Source organism: Notolepis coatsorum (assembly GCF_963971535.1).
Source record: "Notolepis coatsorum genome assembly, chromosome: 16".
In the NCBI taxonomy this organism is placed as follows: domain Eukaryota; kingdom Metazoa; phylum Chordata; class Actinopteri; order Aulopiformes; family Paralepididae; genus Notolepis; species Notolepis coatsorum.
Window position 1 is genome coordinate 46682591 of NC_140180.1, and position 21857 is coordinate 46704447.

Below are 21857 nucleotides of genomic sequence, written 5' to 3' on the forward strand. Positions count from 1 at the left end.
GTGAGGTAATGTTGTCATAGAGCAGTACCACAGTACAGGTGAGGTAATGTTGTCATAGAGTAGTACAACAATACAGGTGAGTTAATGGGTTATATATTAGTACAGTACTGGTGATGAGGTCATGTGTTATATACTGTATTTGTATTAGTACAGTACTGGTGAGGTCATGTGTTATATACTGTATTAGTACAGTACTGGTGAGGTAATGTGTTATATACTGTATTAGTACAGTACTGGTGAGGTACTAGACGACACGGTGGTGGTGGGGCTGATCTCGGACAACGACGAGAAGGCCTACCGGGAGGAGGTTGAGGTACTGGAACGCTGGTGCCAGGACAACAGCCTGCTCCTGAACATTGGTAAAACCAAGGAGCTGATCGTGGATTATAGGAGAGGACAGCAGGAGACACACACACCACTGAGGATAAACAGGGCCACCATGGACAGGGTGAGCAGCTTTAAGTACCTGGGGGTCCAGTGGTCCACATCTCAGAGGATCTGACATGGTCAACACACATAGACACAGTTGTAAAAAAGGCGAAGCAGCGCCTCTACCACCTGAGACAGTTAAGGAAGTTCAGAGTATCGGGGAAGATACTCCAGTCCTTCTACTCTGGAGCTGTAGAGAGCATCTTGACTGGAAACATCACTGCCTGGTATGGAAACAGCACGGCACAGGACAAGAAGGCCCTACAGAGAGTGGTGCGCTCTGCCGAGCGTACCACGGGTATTGCACTACCTCCCCTGCAGGTTCTATACAACAAAAGGTGCAAATCCAGAGCCTGCAGAAAAATGAAAGACCCTCACCACCCCAATAACAGCCTGTTCCAGCTGCTGAGGTCAGGCAGACGCCTGCGAACACCAGCTACTAGGACAGAGAGGCTTCGGCTCAGCTTCTTCCCCCAGGCCATCAGAGCCTTGAACAATGAACACTGAGGGTCACAGAACACTGAACCCTACAGCAGTGAACTCCAAGCCCACGTGACTGAACTCAAACTAGAAAGAAACAGACTAAGAAACGACGTAAACTCCATGATCAAAACTGCAAAAAAGAATTTCATCAATGACAAAACTGAGGAAAACAAAAACAAACCACGTGAACTTTGGAAATTACTCAATAATCAACTAGGATGCAGTAAAAAACTTAAAACCAGATTCTCAAACATAAACATAAAAACTGACAACACGCTCATCACAGACAAGCTGGATGTAGCCAATTACTTAAACATTTTCTTCACAAACATAGCCACAACACTGGTAAACAAACTACCCTCCCACTCAGGGCTTTATGGGGTAGAACACATAGTAGCTTTCTACAAAAACCTAGGGGTCCGCAAGGACGACTTCAAGCTGGAAACGGTAACAACAGATGAGGTACTCAATAAACTGAGCGCCCTCCAACCTAACAAGGCCACTGGCCATGACAACATCCCCTCCAAATTCCTCAGAGACTCAGCAGCCGCCATCACACCAATCATCACACACATAATAAACCTCTCCATAAAACAGGGACACGTCCCCAAGGACTTCAAAATTGCGAGGGTGACCCCTCTGCACAAAAAGGGCAGCAAATTAGACCCAGGCAACTACCGCCCTGTTTCTATTCTCACCTCCATCTCGAAAGTCATGGAAAAAATAGTCTACGAACAGGTCGAAAAGTACCTAGCGGAAAAAAATCTAATCTACGAATTCCAATCTGGCTTCAGAACATCCCACTCCACTGACACATGCCTTCTCTATTTGAATGACCACATCAAACAAGAGGTGGACGCAGGCAAATACTGCGGCATGGTCATGCTGGACCTACAAAAGGCCTTTGACACGGTCAATCACTCCATTCTGATTGACAAGCTAAAAGCAATTGGTTTTGATAGTCTATCAGTGAGCTGGATGCAATCCTACCTTGAGGGGAGGGAACAGATGGTGGAGGTAAACGGTACCCTATCCCCCCCCCTCACAGTGAGCTGTGGTGTTCCACAAGGAAGCATACTAGGACCGCTACTGTTCCTAATTTATGCAAATGACATGTCGTCAGCTTGTGACTGCAACTTGTTCCTGTTTGCGGACGACTCAGCCCTGCTGGTCTCTGACAAGAACAAGTTACAGGTTGAAAAAACCCTCAGCTCGGAACTAGGCAGAATCTGCATATGGCTCGCTGATAACAAACTATCATTACACATGGGCAAAACAGAGTCCATTCTCTTCGGTTCAAATAACAAACTCAGCAAGACCGACGGCTTCTCAGTTACAGTGGGTGACAATATTGTCACAAGGAAAGATGAAATTACCTACCTGGGGTCCATCCTAGAGGCTAATCTCTCCTGTGACAAAATGGCATCCAATGTAATAAAAAAAGTCAACCAACGAACTCGATTCTTGTACCGGATCTCCTCTCTGGTAAACAAGAACACCCTGAAGACTCTGGCAGGAGCACTCATTCAGGGGTACTACGACTATGCTTGCACCTCATGGTACCAAAGCACCTCAAAGGCGCTAAAAACAAAATTACAAACATCTCAAAACAAACTGGTCAGACTACTGCTTGACCTTACTCCTAGAACCCACCTCACCCCTGCCCACTTCGACAACCTAGGATGGCTTAGAGTAGACGACAGAGTACAACAACTTGCAATGGGCCTGGTCTACAAGATACACTACACGACCAAAGTACCCATGTACATGTCAAAATACTTCCCAAAGGTCAGTGAATACCACGATCACAACACCAGAGGGAGCTCCACAAATCATGTCAAACCCAGATTCGGCTCAAATAAGGGACTAAACACGTTTCGCAATTATGCCACATCAATGTGGAACGCCCTACCCAAAGCTGTAAAGGAATGTGGATCACTACCCACTTTCAAAACCTCTCTCAAGGGACACCTACGGGAGACTGCAATTCAACACTGGCCCCTGTAAATATCCTAACCCAATCATTCCAACCCCCTCCAATGTACAGTCATTTACCTAGTATGGTTTTGTCAATAGTTCAATGTACAATTGTGTTTGTTTGTACAGTGTCTCCTCCCCCCCCCCCTCAATGTACAGTGTTACTTGTTTATACAGTATGCCCCCCGCCCCCCCCCCCCCCCCAACCACCTCCAATGTAAATTACCCAGTATGGTTGTCAATATCCCAATGTACCCAACCCCCCCCACCCAACCTCCAATGTACAGTTTCTACGTCAAATGTATATACTCCCTTTTCTTGACTCCTTCTGTATCACAAACAGTACTGTATTTGCAAATCTGGTATGTCATAAATGTATAGATGTAGCAGTACTGACTATCTGTATGTCATGTATGTCATATATGTCTATATGAATTGAAAATGGGGGACCCTGATGGAAACAAGACAAACGTCTTTCTCAGGTCTGCATCCCCTTAACAATTGTATGTATTGAGCCGTACTGTATTGTACCCATTCTGCAATCTGTTAAATAAAGTTTTCATTCATTCATTCATTCACACACACAGCACACATTAGCACACACACGACACACACGCTGTGCACACTCACACACTAGCAGCCACTTTAACATGAGAAAGCACTCACTCATGCTGCACACGCCCACACTTATGGACACAAAGAAAGGTCACTTTAAAAATAGTATAGTAACAGTATATTGCACTACCTAGGGACCTAGCATGTCCTTCATGCTCTGTAAATAACTATGTACAAATACCGTGATGTCCCACTATGTTACCTGTTTATTGCACAATGTTGTCTATTGGATTCTATTATATGTTGTACTACTGTATTGCACATCGTTGCGGGCAAGACCACCCGCATTTCATTGTATACTTGTATGCCGTGACAAATAAAACTCTTGACTTGACTTGACTATATACTGTATTAGTACAGTACTGTTGAGGTAATGTGTTACATACTGTATTAGTACAGTACTGGTGAGGTAATGTGTTATATACTGTATTAGTACAGTGCTGTTGAGGTAATGTGTTACATACTGTATTAGTACAGTACTGGTGAGGTAATGTGTTACATACTGTATTAGTACAGTACTGGTGAGGTAATGTGTTATATACTGTATTAGTACAGTGCTGTTGAGGTAATGTGTTACATATATGTACAGTAGTGGTGAGGTAATGTGTTACATATATGTACAGTAGTGGTGAGGTAGTGTTCAGTACCTGGAGGCAGGCTGGCCCTCTTCCTCTTCTTAATGTTCTCAGCAGGGTTCTCCAGAGGAGGAGGACACTCTGTAATCAGTGGTCCGTTGGAGCTGGTGAACTGAAGAGGCTCGTTGTTGGCCAAAGGGTCAAAGGGCAGAGTGTTGAGACCTGGTTGAAACAGACAACAAACAAAAAGGAAAGCCCCATTAGATACCGTAGCATGAGATGGTTCTAGTCCAGAGAGGAAAACTCAAATCAAGACATAATTTTTTTTAAACCCAGCAATTTAGTTTCTATAAAAAAATTGCTCCTGCATTATTCAGATACTTAATGATTATATCTCGACTACTTCTACCAGGGACAAGGCGACTGAAAGTCATTAACAGAGGGACATCAGGGTTCACTTCCATATTTCTGTCATGAGACTGACAAAGAGACCGCATTACACACATCAAGATATATACGATTAGGCCAAGTTACAAACAGACACGCACTTAGGGATGGTAAATGCTAAATGGTTACACGTTGTAAAAGATGTTTCCTGCAACAACTGTCCTGCCTCTTGCAGGATTAGAGTGAGAAAAAAATTAGTTTAGAGATTTTCCTAAACAATAGTACTTCTGTTAAACCATTTAAAAGTCCCACCCCAACACACACACACACACACAGAAAAAGGTATGTCGACGAATATTCTATATTCAAATTAAAAAAAAGTTAAAAAAAATACATTGGATTGTAAAAATTATGATTTATAAATAAAAAAAAAATAATAATTAAAAACAGCCCCGGCGGTCTCAGTCTCGACTTCTCGCGTGTATCTGAACGCGCTGCATGGCGGACAGGAGAGACGTGACAGTTATATATATTCATGGGAGATCACTGCGCCCTTTACGTGCACCTTACAAAAGCACTGGATAAAAGTATACGTTCACACTAATAAAACGAATAGTCTATAGGGAGGTGTACTACGTCACTGTTGTTTCCGGCCGGTCCACCTCTCTTGAAATTGCAATGTATTTCCAATGGACACATTTCTAAATCGTCTAGTTTAAAACAAATAAAGTATGAACATTGGCATGGTGTACCTTTCTGTGTGTATTCATCCACAATCTATAGCTCAACATAAAACAATTCGAAAATTTATCGTAAAAAATTATTATGTATAATTGTATTATATCAACCAAAAATGCTTAAACAATAATGTTAGTGATAGAAGGGAACACATTTTGTGCAAAAATGGAAAGCTTGCCAATGTTCATGAGGCAGAATTATTACAATAGCCGATAATACATTTTCCCAATGATAAATCCCTATACGGGTGGACCGTGCAGGAAACTAAAGTGACGTCACAGTCAGACTACACCTTCCTATTGGCTGAGCTGCCTGGCATTCGCGTGACATCATGTACGGAATCAAACAGGAAATAGCTAATGGCTAATAGTTGTTGTCGTTGCCGTCTCTTCCAATTTGTGATGATGGCACAGAGTTCAGATCCCAACTCGGCTCCGGAGAGAGTGATTTACACTCTGAGCAATCTGAAAAGCCCTGTTTGGAAATACTTCGGATTTATGCTGAACCATAGCCCCTTTCGTGACTGCTGATGCAAGCCTTGCTTTGAATACAGCAGTCACTGGCTCAAGCTAACTAGCCATGGGAACATTCACTCTGAAGCACTGGTTATTTACGAACTGTTCGTTCTAAATTTATCGCAGAGAAATGTCAAAGGTACTCACAGTTGCACGAGGGTTTCACACACAAAACCGGGGTGGTTTGAAAGCCGTTGCTAATAAACATTTAAAATATTTTTTATAAACTGGTCAACACTGCTTAAAACGGCATTATTTCCGGCGTTGGGTGCATGATGCGCATGCGCTGTGATCACAGCAATTAGTCTAATTAGTCCCGCCACAGTTGTATGATGAACAAAAAAGAGTATATATTTTTTTTTAAATGATAATATTTTTTTTTATTTTTTTATATAACGTTTGCCAATAGGGATGTGTCATTAGTATTGGCAGTGGTAGTAGTGGTAATAATAATCCACTATATTTTTTTATTTTCTAAAAAATAAACCAGTTCAACACAGGTAACCACTTTTGCTTCATTTCTTTGATGGCTCAAATGTATGCTCTAGTGTGGTTCCCAAACCTCTCCTCGAGACACCCCAGCCTTTCCATGTATTTGTTAAATTCCACCACCAGCACACCTTGATTCAACTAATAAAGGGCTAGTTAAGTTGAATCAGGTGTGCTGGTGGTGGAATTTAACAAATACATTGAACGGCTGGGGTGCTTCGAGGAGAGGATTGGGAAGCACTAGTCTAGTCGATTTTGTGTTTTGAGCACAAAGTTCATCATAGATCTAGCCTCTTTATTTTGCTCTCAAAGTGCACCAGATTGATGCATTTAACTTTAAAATGTACAAAAAAAAAAAATCCTGTGGGAAACTGAACTGCGAGTACCTTTGACATTTCTCTGTGATAAATTTAGAACGAACAGTTCGTAAATAACCAGTGCTTCAGAGTGAATGTTCCCATGGCTAGTTAGCTCGAGCCAGTGACTGCTGTATTCAAAGCAAAGCGTGCATCAAAGCGTGCATCAGTTGAGTCTGTCCTTTTGTATGGCAGTGAATGCTGGACCTTGAAGCCCACCCTGCAGAAGTCCTTGGATGGGTGCTACACCAGAATGATGCGTGTGGTGCTCAACATCAACAGGGATGAGCATGTCACTAATGCGACTTGTATGGGGGGTGCTAAGGGTGAGCGAGAAAGTGGCAGTCAGGAGAATGAGGCTGGCAGGTCACTGCCAGAGACATCATGAGATGCCAACCAGCAAACTTGTGCTGTGGGAACCAACACACGGGCATCGATCACGAGGACGTCCCACATTAACCTACGTGGACGTACTCAGGAGAGATGCGGGAACAGAATGCACCGGCGAGCTAGCCAGATGCATGGAGGATCGGGATGACTGGAAGCACCGATGGAGGGCCCGTCCGAGGACGACCTAGATAGATAGTGCATCAGCAGTCACAAAAGGGGCTAGCTGAACCAGTTAGCGTTAAGTCAGCTACGTTACATGTATCTTTGTGTGTTAAGTGCTAACTTTTGAGAGTTATAGCGTCAAGAATTTAAGCACCCTAATTTTTGTGTTTTTTTATAGCACTTTGTAAATCATCTCTCAGGGCAAAACTACTTAGTTTAGTCACATTTCTAGGAATTGTGTGCCTTAATTTTATTTAAACAAAACATGAAACAAGTATATAGGATATAGGCTAGTACTGTAGGCTTACTGAACAGATATTGAATAATGAATTGACAGAAGCATCATACGGATCCCCAATGGTTTGATTACTATTTCACGTTTCGATGTCAAGGAAAATATAGTTTTGATATTTATCACGCCTTCTTCGGAAGCACGCTGCTTTGTATAAATGTCCGTTCTATATACCGTGAACTTTCATTCATTTGATCTTGCTCTGAGAGACGGACCCTTCTGAGAGATTGAGATAATACATTATTCTATTTGTATGCTGGTGTAGGCATGATGATATTTATTTTGTTTAGACAAATGACCTATAGCCTATTAGTTATGTCTCCCGTTGTATTGGTTTACCCTCTTGTGGACATAATGCGCAACAATAGATATTCAAATGGTTCGACCCTATGTGTTTTTTTTATCTACTTTTTCTCCCATTTTTTTTTCTTCTCCCATCCCAATTTCGTATCGTCCAATTCTACCCTCCCCTGTCTCGAACGTTGTTAGACCATGCCTCCCACAGGCCGGCTGCAATGTGGACGAAGCCTTGCATCACGTGTCCCCTCCGGTACACGAGGAGGCAGCCGTCGCATCTTTTCACCTGCACAGCGCGATCTCTCAGCGGCGAGGGTCTGCATGGGAGGGTCACGCCGCCCCCGTTGCTTCCTGATTCTGCTGTGCAGGCGCACCAACTGACCTGTAGGAGTCGCTGTCCACAACGTCCGATCCCCACCCACCAGCTTCCCACCCCTAACACTGCCAATTGCGTTAGTATGAACGACCAGCCAAGCTGTTTTTTTTTTGATTTTTTTTTTGATTGAAATACTTTATTTTGACACAAATCGTAGGACAAAAACATTTTAAAAGACAAGACAATAACAGTGTCAACAACGCTGGTCAAAAATGGATAAAACACAATAAAGCCAAGGCTTGTTTCCATTGTGGTCCATACATGGAACATAAAAAGGCACAGAAACACAAATGGACATGTACACTAGACAGGACACATCCTAAAAATGTGTATTAAAAACACCTAACCTGACAACTCATACAGTTAACTAATGTTAAAAGAAAATCCGCAAACCCTTAAAAGCAACTCATGATAAAAGAAATAAAAGCCAAGTTATGATAAAAGAGATAAAAAACATTTTAAGACCAATTTGAGTTGCTGCTGAGCCATGTTTTTAGGGCGGATTTAAATCCGAGAGGGGAGTTCAGGAGTTTTATGAATGTTGGCAGGGCATTCCCACATTACCGTAGCAGAGTAAAAAAAATGCATCTTTCCCCATGCATGTCCTGACTCTCGGCGGGACCAGGTCCGTGGGGCTTCCTCTTGTGGCGTGTTTGTGGACATCTCCTACTTTATTAAAATAATTTACTAGGTACTTGGGGACTTTTCAGTACTTTAAAAACCAGTAGCATTTTAAGCTGGTGTACCCTTTCTTCAACCCTAAGCCATCCCAGACTGCTAAAGTGGGCTGGCGTTAGGTGAGTCCTAAAGTGAAGGTTGTGCAGGAGTCTCACTAGTTTGTTTTGGGAGGTCTGGAGCTTTGTCTTCATTTGTTTTGATATGTTGCTGTACCATGAAGTGCAAGCATAGTCAAAGTGACATTGGATGAGGGCTCCAGCTAGGGTCCTCAGAGCGTTTCTATTTAATTTAATTCTAAATAAAAATTTGGTTTTTTGATTGACCTTAGTAATAACTTTTTGTGCAATTTTTTCGTTAGAAAGTTTGTTATTTAAAATAAAGCCCAGGTAGGTAGCAATGCCGAGAGCTGGGCTCGAAACCAGCATCTCCTGCATTAGTGGCGAGCGCCTTGCCCACTGCGCCACTTAGCCGCCCCCCTATGTGTTTTTTTTAAGGAATATTAGAATGTAATTTTTGGCCAATTTTGAAAGCCCTTAGTACACACATAATAATTGCACATGCAGACCAAGTTCTTCAAAATCGTATTAGTATCGTCTCCTAAATTAAGTTTAGGCCAGTTTGAAGTAGGGCTGGGCCCAAATAATTTAGTCGATATTTTATATATAAAAAGAATATATATAATTTATATATATATATATGCAGGTTGTTGAGAACATCCTTGAAATAATTTAAACAGAGATGTGGAATAAATAGCTAATGGAACGTAGAACAATTTTCCATTTCAGCCACTAGAAGGGAGTGTTGTTCCTGCCTGGTCTCTGGCCTGCTTGCACTGGTGTTCCTCTTCCGTTGCCCTGTAACTGGTTGTAATGGAGCCCCGTGGCAAACTTCAAGAAAGGTGAAAGAAAACCTTGTCTAGTGTGAGATATGTTGACCAGAGTTGTCCCACTGTTGCACCATATCCACAAAGCTGACTCATCATGGAGGTTGTGAGGATTTCGGACGAGTGAGGACATCAGAGGACGATGGACCAAGCTAGTCAAATTTGCCTAGCATGATGAGCGCATGTTCCATGGAAGAGTGCCATCTTTGTGAATGTCGGCACTAGGCCTGCCGCGATAAGCAATAAATCGATTAATTGCTGCGATAATTAAAATGAATGCAATGATTTTGACGGGCGCGATGAATTGCTATTTGCGCGTTTGTTTTAATGAGGCGGAACCAGTGCCCCTCGTCAGTCACTGTCCGTGTTGGGAGGCGGGCCGCTGACGTTACTAGAGTACAGCACGGGAGCTCCGTGGGGCAACAACACATAGCTTAACTACATTTCTCAATAGTGTTGCTCCTTTTAACCAAGTAGCATTATTTGTAGTGTAACGTTAGCTATTTTTAGACCCAAGTAGTTACTCGCTACTGCCCGGAGAAACTGGACTGCTAAATAAAGATGAAAGATAGAGCTTTGATTCTCATTCCATGCTAACAACATTAGCTAAATAGCTAACAAACGAAATACAACGTATAGCATAGCTACAAGTACAACACAGAATAACGTTAATACAATTACATGCATCATTGTTTACAATGAACGGGTGGGGCTAGTCAAAGGACTGGACACGGGGACAAGTTAAACATGAATTAATTTATTATAACACTCCGGTAGTTTCGAGTCGTGCTGCAGTGCTTACGCACCACAGCTATTCTATTATATACTGCTTTGACGCTTCCTCCTCATCGTTGATTGCCTGTAGTAGCTGCATCTAACGTTAGTAGCTAACGTTAAAACTAACCTAAAGTTAGTTGTTCACCAACAATTTGTTTTATCATTAGCTCAAAAACAGAACCGGACGAGACAAGTTGTCGGCTCATAGGTTCTGCTTAGGATAATCACAACAATACTTCCGGTCCGGTCGGTGGGCTTCAAAATAAAAGTCTAAAACACCGGAAAAGACGGAGCGGTGGGCTTCAAAATAAAAGTTTTGGGAAATAAATTTCTCAAAAAAAATTCTCTAACCGGTCGCAATAATATCGCTTATCGCGATATTTTCGGGAGCAATTAATCGCCCAGCAAAATGTGTTATCGTGGCAGGCCTAGTCGACACAGACCAACTATTCAGATATTCATTCAGACCAACCATCCAACTAACTAACCATGAAAAAGTTAACTTGTGCACATCCCTAATATACATTTAAACTAGCATATATAATCGGTTATCGTATTGTTCTTCTACATATTCTTTTTTATATTGTGAATAATTAAGCTGGCTTAAATTTTATACTAAAAAGCATTTAAGTCAGATTTCTTACAAAACTGTTTGATATCGTATTACACTAGGGATGCTCGATATTGGCTTTTTTACCGATACCGATATTCCGATATTGTCCAACTCTTAATTTCCGATACCGATATCAACCGATACCGATATATGCAGGGTTTCCCCATCCAAAAAAACTGAATAATTTCAGGTAACTAATAATTTCACTGGATATATATATAACAAATATTGTTATTGTATTTAATTTTTTTTAAACCGATACCGATATTTTCCGATATCACATTTTACTGCCGATATCGGCCGATAATATCGGTCGGCCGATAATATCGGACATCCCTATATTACACCCATTCCATGCAGTCCAATATGATGAACATCGATTGGAATATATTACGCGTCATTTCCCATGATAAATAAAGAATTGTCCTTTGTTTTCATTTCACTCAACCGTAGTTCCAAGCAATTTTCGAAAGCATTTCTGTCCTTCGCTTTTCGACCCTCAGAATCAAGAGTCAAAACAAGCAAACCATATTAAGTCAGAAGAGAAACCGGAATAATGGATACAATAACAGCAGAGATTGCTCCTGAATCGCAATAAATGGTAAACAAATGAACTCGTCTTTGCTGTCAGTCATTCTCTGCCACACAAAAAAATTTGTCTAGAAGATGGATTTACTTCTCATTCAGAGCAGGGTCTGCCAGACACCAGGCCTGAATTCATGAAAGATGCATCCCCTATCCTGGTTACCACTCAGATCTGAAGTGCTACATTAATGCTGCTCCATCAATAGTCATTAGAAACAAGATCAAACATAGCCATGAGGTGGAAAGAACCTGAGAAACTCACAATGATGAATTGGTCTCTGACACTACTGGATGTCATTTATATGGAAATCTCTACTGCACGTGTAATTGGAGTGAGACAGGCCAGCATTGAGCTGAAAGTTAAGGCCACTATCTAGCAGCGGAGTGGGGTTGGGTTGTTGGTCCTGGGGGGGTCTGGTGGTCCTGGGATGGGGGGGGGGGGCGGGGGGGAGTGGGGGAAGAAATGTCTAATGTCTTTTGTGGTGTTTGTGATGATATAATTAGTTTTTATTTTTAGGTTCTGTATTTATAGTTTTTGTTGTTCTACTGTCATTCTATTGTCATTATTGTTATTGTTGTTATTATTATTATTATTGGCTGGTGTTGTTCTGTTTATTCTTCTTCTTCTTGTATTATGTGTCGTCATGTTTTGTTTTATCCATGTAAAAAAAGAGAAAGTATAATTTTTTTTACCAAGATCAAACAGCAGGAAACTTTATTCTACTAAAAATCGCAAGTTTCAGTTCTGCCTAGAGCTTTGATCTGGCCCAACCCTAACATGAACCCATGTAGGTTCATTGCGCCCTGGCAATATGTTAAGGTGTACTCCCTTACAATATCCTTTCTTAAGTGCATCAGCACTAATGCATTCAGGTGCCGCACACGCCCTCCCTCAGACGCTCCCTCTCAGACACACAAATAACCATTCTATATTTATAGCAGCAGCACATATCCATATTTCCATGAAAATGAGTTTCTTCCCATTCAGTGTTGGTCATCAGGATGTTATATTAAACAGAACAGCATGGTTATATAGACAGGACAAAGTGTCTCTAAAGCAATCCCGTTGTTCCCAGATAATTCAACGGGGAAATAAGGGCTGCAAATACATTAAGCCTAGATGTGTGAGATTTGTTCCATTTAGGCAGAGCGACTGGCCTTTCTCTGCTGAGTCAGTCTCAAATTATCCTGTCTCTCTCTCTCTCTGGTCCTGGTGCTTCTAATGTGGCTAGAGTCACGTATGTGTGTGTGTGTGTGTGTGTGAGACGTGTGTATATATAGTATGTGGCAGGAATCTGTCCAGACATTTCGGGGGCACTGGTCCTGTCCTCGCATGTTCACAGCCTGATGGATGATGGGTTTAAGTTTTAACAGTGGAAACACATCTTGCTTTATTTAGCCTCAACCCAAGTTAGCATTTTGTTCATGTGGTCCACTGTTTATTAGGGATGGGTACCTTTCACATTTGAACCGGTACCGGTACCTGTGAATCGATACCGGTACCCAACGGTACCTTTTTTCGGTACTTTAGTCTCAAGAAATTTAATTTACCTACCTCAGTCGTAAAAAAAAAAATCCAAACTTCAAATAACTACAATTTTGACAGTTTTCGGCTCGTCATTGCTCCGACTGCTTTGTTGTTGAATCAAGTCAAATCCTAGGTAAGCATATATTGTGCGTGTGAACGTTGACATGAAAAGAAGTATAATATAAAAAAAAAAAAAAAAAAAAAAAAAAAGGTTTCTCACTTGATTCGATACTCTGTAGTACCGACGTGTTTCGGTTCGGTACCTCAAAAGTACCGAATTCGGTACCCATCCCTACTGTTTATACAGACTATGCAGATTTCGCATGTGGCTTGGTTGTGGTCTTGATGCCTACTGCAGCAGTGTTTCAACAATGTGGAGTCAAGGCTCACACATGTTTCAACAATGTGGAGTCGAGGCTCACACATGTTTCAACAATGTGGAGTCGAGGGCGGCTAAGTGGCGCAGTGGGCAAGGCGCTCGCCACTAATGCAGGAGATGCTGGGTTCGAGCCCAGCTCTCGGCATTGCTACCAGCTTGGCTGGTCGTTCATACCAGGGTTAGAAATTAACATTTTTTTTCAAGGGCTTTTTTTGCCCCCCTTAACACTTTGGTTGCCTTGGGTTAAATTAATGATATACCATAGGTTGTCGGCTCTATTTGTCTATGGAGAAGTACCCCTTCTTTGCATGGCTATAACTTTTTAAATTCTATTGCTACATTGCCATTATTAGGGCCCATTCAAAGTCCTATATGTATTGTTCATTGTGTAGCAACGTTAAACCTTTTCATTCACATATTCATAGTAAAGTATGGTCTAATGTATAAGTATGTTTTCATCTCTTTCTGCAGCTTTCTCCAGAATGTGATCTATAGCCCCAAATGCATTATATTGATGATGCAATACAGTTTTATGGCAATCAGCGCGATATAAAAAATTCCAACTAGACGTACTTCTAGAAGTTACTACACGTCATCTGATGTTGACCGGATGGGCTAGGGGGCGTTTATAATTCCGTGGGCAGCGTTATACCAATCATCTAATGTGGGTCAAATGTTGATAATAGCAGTTAGTATCGAAGACGGTAACGTTACACGCTGAAACTCACCCCAGTCTCCACGCGCCGTTGGGCGATCATCGTCGAGTTGAAATCTTATCATTATGGGATGTAAATTTACCCGGTCCATCTCCAGCTTGTATAATGGTATATACGTCCAAATCATGTTGTTTATCGAGTTATTGGCAATCGATCACTGTGTAGTGTGACGAGCCAGAGTCGCGGGACCTATAGCGAGCGCCGGAAGTACTACGGTCGTCTAGGACAACCTCTATTCAACATCCTGTTTGGCGATTGCGCCGATCGGCCACCAGATGGCGCTCCTGAACCGCCAGAGAGCTCAGTGGGTCCTGCTGGTGGATCTCAGGCCAGCGGAGGGGACATATGAATCCGATCGCAGATTTTTGAAATATTGATATAAGGACGCTGTACAGCGTCCCCCGGCAACTTGAGCATGGCCAGCAATGACGTGAAAAGACGTTTCATGGCAGTCAAAGTGTTAACACTTTGATTGCCTAAGGCTAAATTCATGATATACCATAGGTTGCCAGCTCTATTTGTCTATGTAGAAGTTCCCCTTCTTTGCAGGGCTATAACTTTTTAAATTCTATTGCTAAATTGCCATTATTAGGGCCCATTCAATGTCCTATATGTATTGTTCAGGGTGTATGAACGTTAAACTTTTTCATTCACATATTCATACTAAAATATGATCTAAAGTATAAGTATGTTTTCATCTCTTTCTGCAGCTTTCTCCAGAACGTGATTTATAGCCCCAAATGCATTATATTGATGATCAAATACAGTTTGATAGCAATCGGCGCGATATAAAAAAATCCAACTGGACGGACTTCTGGAAGTTACTACACGTAATCTGATGTTGACCGGATGGCCGAGGGGGCGTTTATAATTCCGTGGGCAGCATTATACGATTCATCTAATGTGGGTCAAATGTTCATCATAGCAGTTAGTATCGTACACATTGAAAAATAACGCTGAATCTTACCGTATCTTCCTCGCGCCGTTGGGCGATGAGCGTGGAACAGACATTTTCCTATTATGGGATATAGAAATATCCGGTCCATTTCCAGGTTGTATAATAATATATACGTCCAAATCATGTTGTTTTTTCGAGTTATTTGCAGCGATCGATGTTCACTGTGTGAAGACTGAGTCTCTCTAACACTAGCGAGTGCCCGGACCCCATATGGAGCGAGTCCTACCGGGTTAAAGGTAACATCCATTTTTTCGATATGCCGATCGGCCACCAGATGGCGGTCTTGAACCGCTAGAGGATTGAGAGGAGATCACACTTGTGTCTCAGGGCCCCGGAAAGGAAATATGATTCCGATCACAGATTTTTGAAATATTGATATCAAAGACGAGTTACGGCGTCTTCGGCAACTTGAGCATGGCGGGGAAGGACGCCTAAAAGCGTCTTCCGGCAGTTAAAGTGTTAATTGATTTTCGGGGGCTTTTTTTTGTATTTCGGGGGCACTGAATTTTTATGATAAACTGTAGGGGTGGGACGGTTCACCAAATGGACGGTTTGGTTCGTATCACGATTTTGGGGTCACGGTTTTCAGTTCGATATACGTACATTTTTATTAAAAAAAAATTTAACACTCAAATCTAAACATGCTTCTCATTTATTAAAAATAAAATAAAAGGTTTACAGTGTTTACAGCCTTAAATAATGTTTGGCACACAAAGACCGAACTGACTGAAAAATATAGGCTACATTTGTCAAAGTATTAACTTAGTGCAAACAAACAATATGCTCAGCCAGCACTAGACTTTCCTTTCTTTAATTAATATAAACACACAAAAACAATGTCAACCATGTTTAAATTCCCTGATTGTCAGTTCTTAATGGAAAGATTCGTTTTCTGTTTGAAATTATTATGTTTCTGTCTACATTTATTTAGACTAACATTATTTAAATATTGAGTGCAACTGTGGTGGATTACGTAATTCGGTGAGTTGGAACTATCTATGGGTTGGCGCCGGGTCCCCACGGACATTTTAGCGTGTGGCACCTTCAGCTCCGGTCACGTTAGGAGGAGTTCATAACATCAACAAGCAGCGCGAAAGCGGCAATAGTCCCGGTTGGAGTTAGTAAAACACAGTTGTATGTTAGCCTTCTTGGATGTTGAATAAATGCCTATCATTGTCTTTAAACACCCCGCCTCTCAGACTCCCCATTTCCTCCTCTGCTACAGTAGCTAGTAGCTACGGTGACATTTCATTGACTGTACAGTATTAGCTTGCGGGCTGCGTCGGGCTACCATAGTTAAAACGTGCGTTGTGTTTACAAACTGCTAACGCTATGGCAAGATGTGTGTAGGCCTATGTAATGTTAATGGCTATGTTTTTAAAGTCGTAATGAAGATTGATTTATATTGTGCATGCCATTTTTACACAAACTGCAGAACACCGGCTCCGCCAAATGAATTTTTTTATTTGCGCGTCATTTGAACCGTACGATACAGACGCTCCATTACCGGATAAATATATATATAATTAGTAAACTGTCGGGGGCATTAAGTGCCCCCCTTAACTGATTTTCGAGGGCATTTTGTCCATTTTCAAGGGCATTATGCCCCAAGCCCCCGTTAATTTCGAACCCTGGTTCATACTAACACAATTGACAGTGTTAGGGGTGGGAAGCTGGTGGGTGGGGATCGGACGTTGTGGACAGCGACTCCTACAGGTCGGTTGGTGCGCCTGCGCAGCAGAATCAGGAAGTGACGGGGGCAGCGTGAGCCTCCCACGTGCTACTCCTCGCCACTGAGAGATCGCTCTGTGCAGGTGAAAAGATGCTGCCTCCTCGTGTACCGGAGGGGACACGTGATGCAAGGCTTCGTCCACATTGCAGCCGGCCAGTGGGAGGCATGGTCTAACAACGTTCGAGACAGGGGAGGGTAGAATTGGACAATACGAAATTGGGATGGGAGAAAAATAGAAAATGGGAGAAAAAGTAGATACAAATAATAAAAACAATGTGGAGTCGAGGCTCACGCATGTTTCAATGGGGAGTCGAGGCTCACGCATGTTTTAACAATGTGGAGTCGAGGCTCACGCATGTTTCAACAATGTGGAGTCAATAAAGGATATTCAATATTGTAGGCCGGCACTCCAGGTCCGGCAAATAGGCCTGAGCTGAGCCAACATAAAAGATGCATTTAACAAGCTCCCATTAGTGGTAAAGTGAGACAAGAAAAGAGGAGAGCATCAGAGTAGACCACGAGGCCACTAGATTAGCTCATTAAAGTACCATCTTACAGGCCTGGACGTGAAACCAACTAATGTAAAGGGTTGGACTCGCTGGAGAATACTACTGCATATGATGAGTGCCCCATCAGTAACACAATAACAAGTCAATAATACACCCACTCAACCAACACAGTCGGCTTAGGTACAAAGACATGCATGTGAGCTCCCATAACAACAGAGGGAAGAGGGAAAGAGAGGAGTCCAAATAGAGGTTGCTATCTATCCAACAATTCTTTGCAAATAAATAATCCTCTATATGAGACCAGAATCACAATTAGAATGAATGGGGCTCAATTAGCCTGATTCAAATAAGGAGCAATACTGTACACTCCAAGCAGCTCCATAATTACTAGGGATGGGTACCTTTCACATTTGAACCGATACCGGTACCGGTACCTGTGAATCGATACCGGTACCCAACGGTACCTTTTTTCGGTACTTTAGTCTCAAGAAATTTAATTTACCTACCTCAGTCGTAAAAAAAAAAAAAAAAATCCAAACTTCAAATAACTACAATTTCGACAGTTTTCGGCTTGTCATTGCTCCGACTGCTTTGTTGTTGAATCAAGTCAAATCCAAGGTAAGCATATATTGTGCGTGTGAACGTTGACATAAAAAAAAAAAAAAAAGAAAAAAACGGTTTCTCACTTGATTCGATACTCTGTAGTACCGACGTGTTTCGGTTCGGTGCCTCAAAAGTACCGAATTCGGTACCCATCCCTAATAATTACAGACTAATTCTTTAATAACCAACGTTTTGACAGCTGACAGAAGACAGTTTACCTGTCGAAATGTCTGCGATTAAAGATATGGAGCTATATGCAGCATTCTTTGTTTCCACCACGAGTCATAACATTCATAAAGTGCATTCATCTACTCTTTCACTGAAGTCAATTAGTCTGACACAGGAAACCAGACATCAAAGTGGAAAATCACAACATCTACAGTATTGGTTAAAAAACATCCACCTCCACAATGACACATGATTTTATCACCCGCTAGCATATATTGCCCATGTTATCTTCCCTTGGAGATGATACTACTGGACTGGTCCCATGGATATGTTTACGTTCGAATGCTTCCTCTATTGATTCTACTTTGACATCTCCTGTTTTACCCCTGACCTATCATGCATGCACTGCAGTGCTCGATTCCTTACACTTATGACAAATGGATACGTTCATGTGCCCAAACTTAAGTAAAAAAAATAATAATAATAAAAAAGGGCTTAAAATGACTATAGCTGGTTTATGTGGAGATCTAGATTGCTCTGGTTTGTTAGCTTTCTCACTGTATCCCTTTCTTCTTGGCTCATTGACAACTGTGGCACTGCGTCAAACACAGAACCTACGCAAAAAGTGGCATTTGCACGATAAAAATAACCTACTCTAGAGAAGATGCCTATGATTGACAAAAAACTAGAGCTTGGTCAAGGTCGCGGCCCCTCCCAGACTCCCACTGAGCAGAGATCAATGAGGAAACGGAGTAAAAACACCTGACTCCACTCAATAGCATTGACCAAGACCACAGAGAGCAGCAACAGCTGATGCTGTCAGAGAACAGGCTTCTACAGTAGAAATGGTAGGTTCCGGCAGCCACGGAGGTGATGATGACGGCTGTGGGCTTTAACCCAAAAAGCCGAGCAAGATGAGAGCAGAAACTCAGCTGGGAGTTCCGTCTCGTCCGAGAGGAAGGTGAAGGTTTTCTGCGCCCTGTACGCCACAAACCAGATCAATCTACTTTACAAAACAGTAACACACTGCACTTCCTTCTCTTTGTAGACGTTTTCTACCGTGTTCAAATAGTTTTCTCTATTGGCTATTCGTTTTCTCTCGCACTCTTAACAAACTGAATAAACCACATGAACTAGACTCCTGCTGTCGGTGGTCGAGATGACTAGTGCTCTAATGAGTCTAGTGCTCCTACTGCTGATCTGATCTGGTTTTTCGTCCAACACATTCCATTGTAGCATTGACCTTGTGTTAACAAACCTATGACAAATTAAAAAATAAACTTCAAACATATCCTGCGTATAGATGAGTGTATGCGTGTGTCTAAGATGGTGAGTAACTTTAACTGTGGCCCATTAGTCTCAGCCGGTCATGAAAAAAGAAGTGCACACACAGATTTGTGTGTGTTCAGAAGACAGAGGGCCACTCAGCGACACACAACATTAACACATCACTGACCTCAGGAGGAGAATGTGCCTCTCTTTGACGTTTACGGACCATTACAAAGCTGGGACTGTCTGTCCCCAAAGACCTCTGTGCTGCTTTGCACATTCAGCTCCTTGGTTTCGTTTTATCAAACACGCTAAATGCTAGAGGACTTTTACCTATCAGGCAAAAAGACTGCATGATTGTGAGCAATGAGTGTGAGCTCCCTACCCACATACACAATCAAAACCCAAGAGGCACAAGGGAATGACTGAATGCCTAGTTTGAATTTGAATTTATTGAAAGGCTAACTAGCCTCTTGAGATGTAGCATCTCAATTTCAAGGGGGTCCTATAGACACAAATACAACGTTATAAAAACACATGCAGACAAAAACAGCATTACATATAGGGATGGGTACCTTTCACATTTGAACCGATACGGTGTGAATCGATACCGGTACCCAACGGTACCCTTTTTCGGTACTTTAGTCTCAAGAAATTTTATTTACCTACCTCAGTCGTGAAAAAAAAATCCAAACTTCAAATAACTACAATTTCGACAGTTTTCGGCTTGCCATTGCTCCGACTGCTTTGTTGTTGAATCAAATCAAATCCTAGGTAAGCATTATATTGTGCGTGTGAACGTTGACATTTTTTTATTTTTTTTTAAACACACATAAACAAACATGACAACACACGATAAGATACACAAGCATTAATATACAGTGTATATCCAACGAAATTACCATTTATACCAATGTCTTATACAGGATATACCCCTAATACCTGTTATTTAAAAACCTACACACATATGCTCCAGCTCGAACCCCCCCCTCCCGGACCCCTCTTTGGATAGTACCTCCATTATCCCTCGCTCCTAACCAGACACTACCATTATAAGCTAGCTTTTATTCTCTCCACCATTCTAACCACATTGACATTTTGGATTCATTGAGACCCAGAATTCTTGCTGTAGATATTTCTTGATACATCACATCGAGATATGTAAGAAACCAAACTTTCCGGCAAATTTTTTCCGGTTGAAACCAGCGTGATGCGATCAGCTTTTTAGCTACTGTGATACCCGATAAAACCGATCTCTTTAGCTGTGGATTTACTGCAAACTCAAAAACATCATTCAATAGTAATACAGAGGGGTGTACAGGTATATTCCAAGATACGAGTTTTGATAATTGTTGGGTCACATCTTTCCAGAATGTCTTAACTGGTGGGCAGTCCCAATACATGTGCATAAATGTCCCTTCGTCCCCGTTTGTACATTGGGAGCATTTGGAGTCTTGTTTAAGACCCATTCTGTTCAGTCTTATAGGAGTCAAGTATGTCCTGTGAATATAGTTAAGATTGATTTGTTGATGGTCCGGGTTCCTTGATGTAAGTCGGACATATGCCCAGGCTCCTTGCCAATCAAAGTCACTTTCCAGGTCTGGTATATCCCTCCTCCAGACAGAGTCTAGTTGGAGGGTTTCATACGAGGACGTTAGTAATTGATGATAAAAATCTGAAACAAAACCTCTCGATGTCTCTCTTTCATAGAAGAATTTGTGGTATCTGTGGTGTTCAATTGGTATGTCTAATGGAACACTGTGAGACTTCAAACATAGCCGTAACTATGTAAAAAAGCCATGTGGACATGGTGAGATTAAATTTTTTGCATATTTCTCCATAACTACAAAAACCCTGTTTGTTAAAAACATCCCCTAATGAGTGTATGCCTTGCTCTTCCCATATAGGGAATCTTATAGGTCGTTTTTCAATTAAGAGTGCATTGTTATTGAATAAGGGAGTATGATTGTGCCATTTTTGTGGGTTAGGATATTTCTTTTGTGTTTCACGCCATATCCGGATCGCATGGGTAATTATGGGGCCAAATTTTCGTTCACAGTGCTTGATTGGTAGTTTAGTGTATGGTATGTCCTTCAGTCTATGTGGGGCTACTATGTTTTCTTCTAATTTTCTCCAGGATACTAATGCTTGGGGGTCAAACCATGTTGTCAATGGTCTTAAGTGTACGCCTTAAAATAGTGGAAAAAATCTGGAAATGCCATGCCACCGTCTGCTTTATTTCTCTGTGCGGTGGATCTTTTTATACGTGGTGGTTTGTTATTCCAAATAAATGTGTATGTGGAGGAGTGTAATCTTTTCCAGTAACCCTCTGGAGGGGGTAACGGTAGCATTGAACTGAAGAAGTTGATTCTAGTACA

General features: G+C 41.8%; 1 protein-coding gene across 4 annotated transcripts in view; it reads right to left on the bottom strand.

Annotated features, from left to right (window-relative positions):
* The window catches only part of LOC311242748 (ecto-NOX disulfide-thiol exchanger 2-like), a 385400-nt gene that overhangs the window by 188649 nt on the left and 174894 nt on the right, over positions 1-21857 (bottom strand). For all 4 annotated transcript variants that reach the window (XM_084331769.1, XM_084331767.1, XM_084331770.1 and 1 more), the window contains one exon: positions 4152-4301. In XM_084331769.1, the coding sequence (XP_084187895.1) occupies positions 4152-4301 (150 nt within the window). The remainder of the gene's footprint in view (positions 1-4151; positions 4302-21857) is intronic.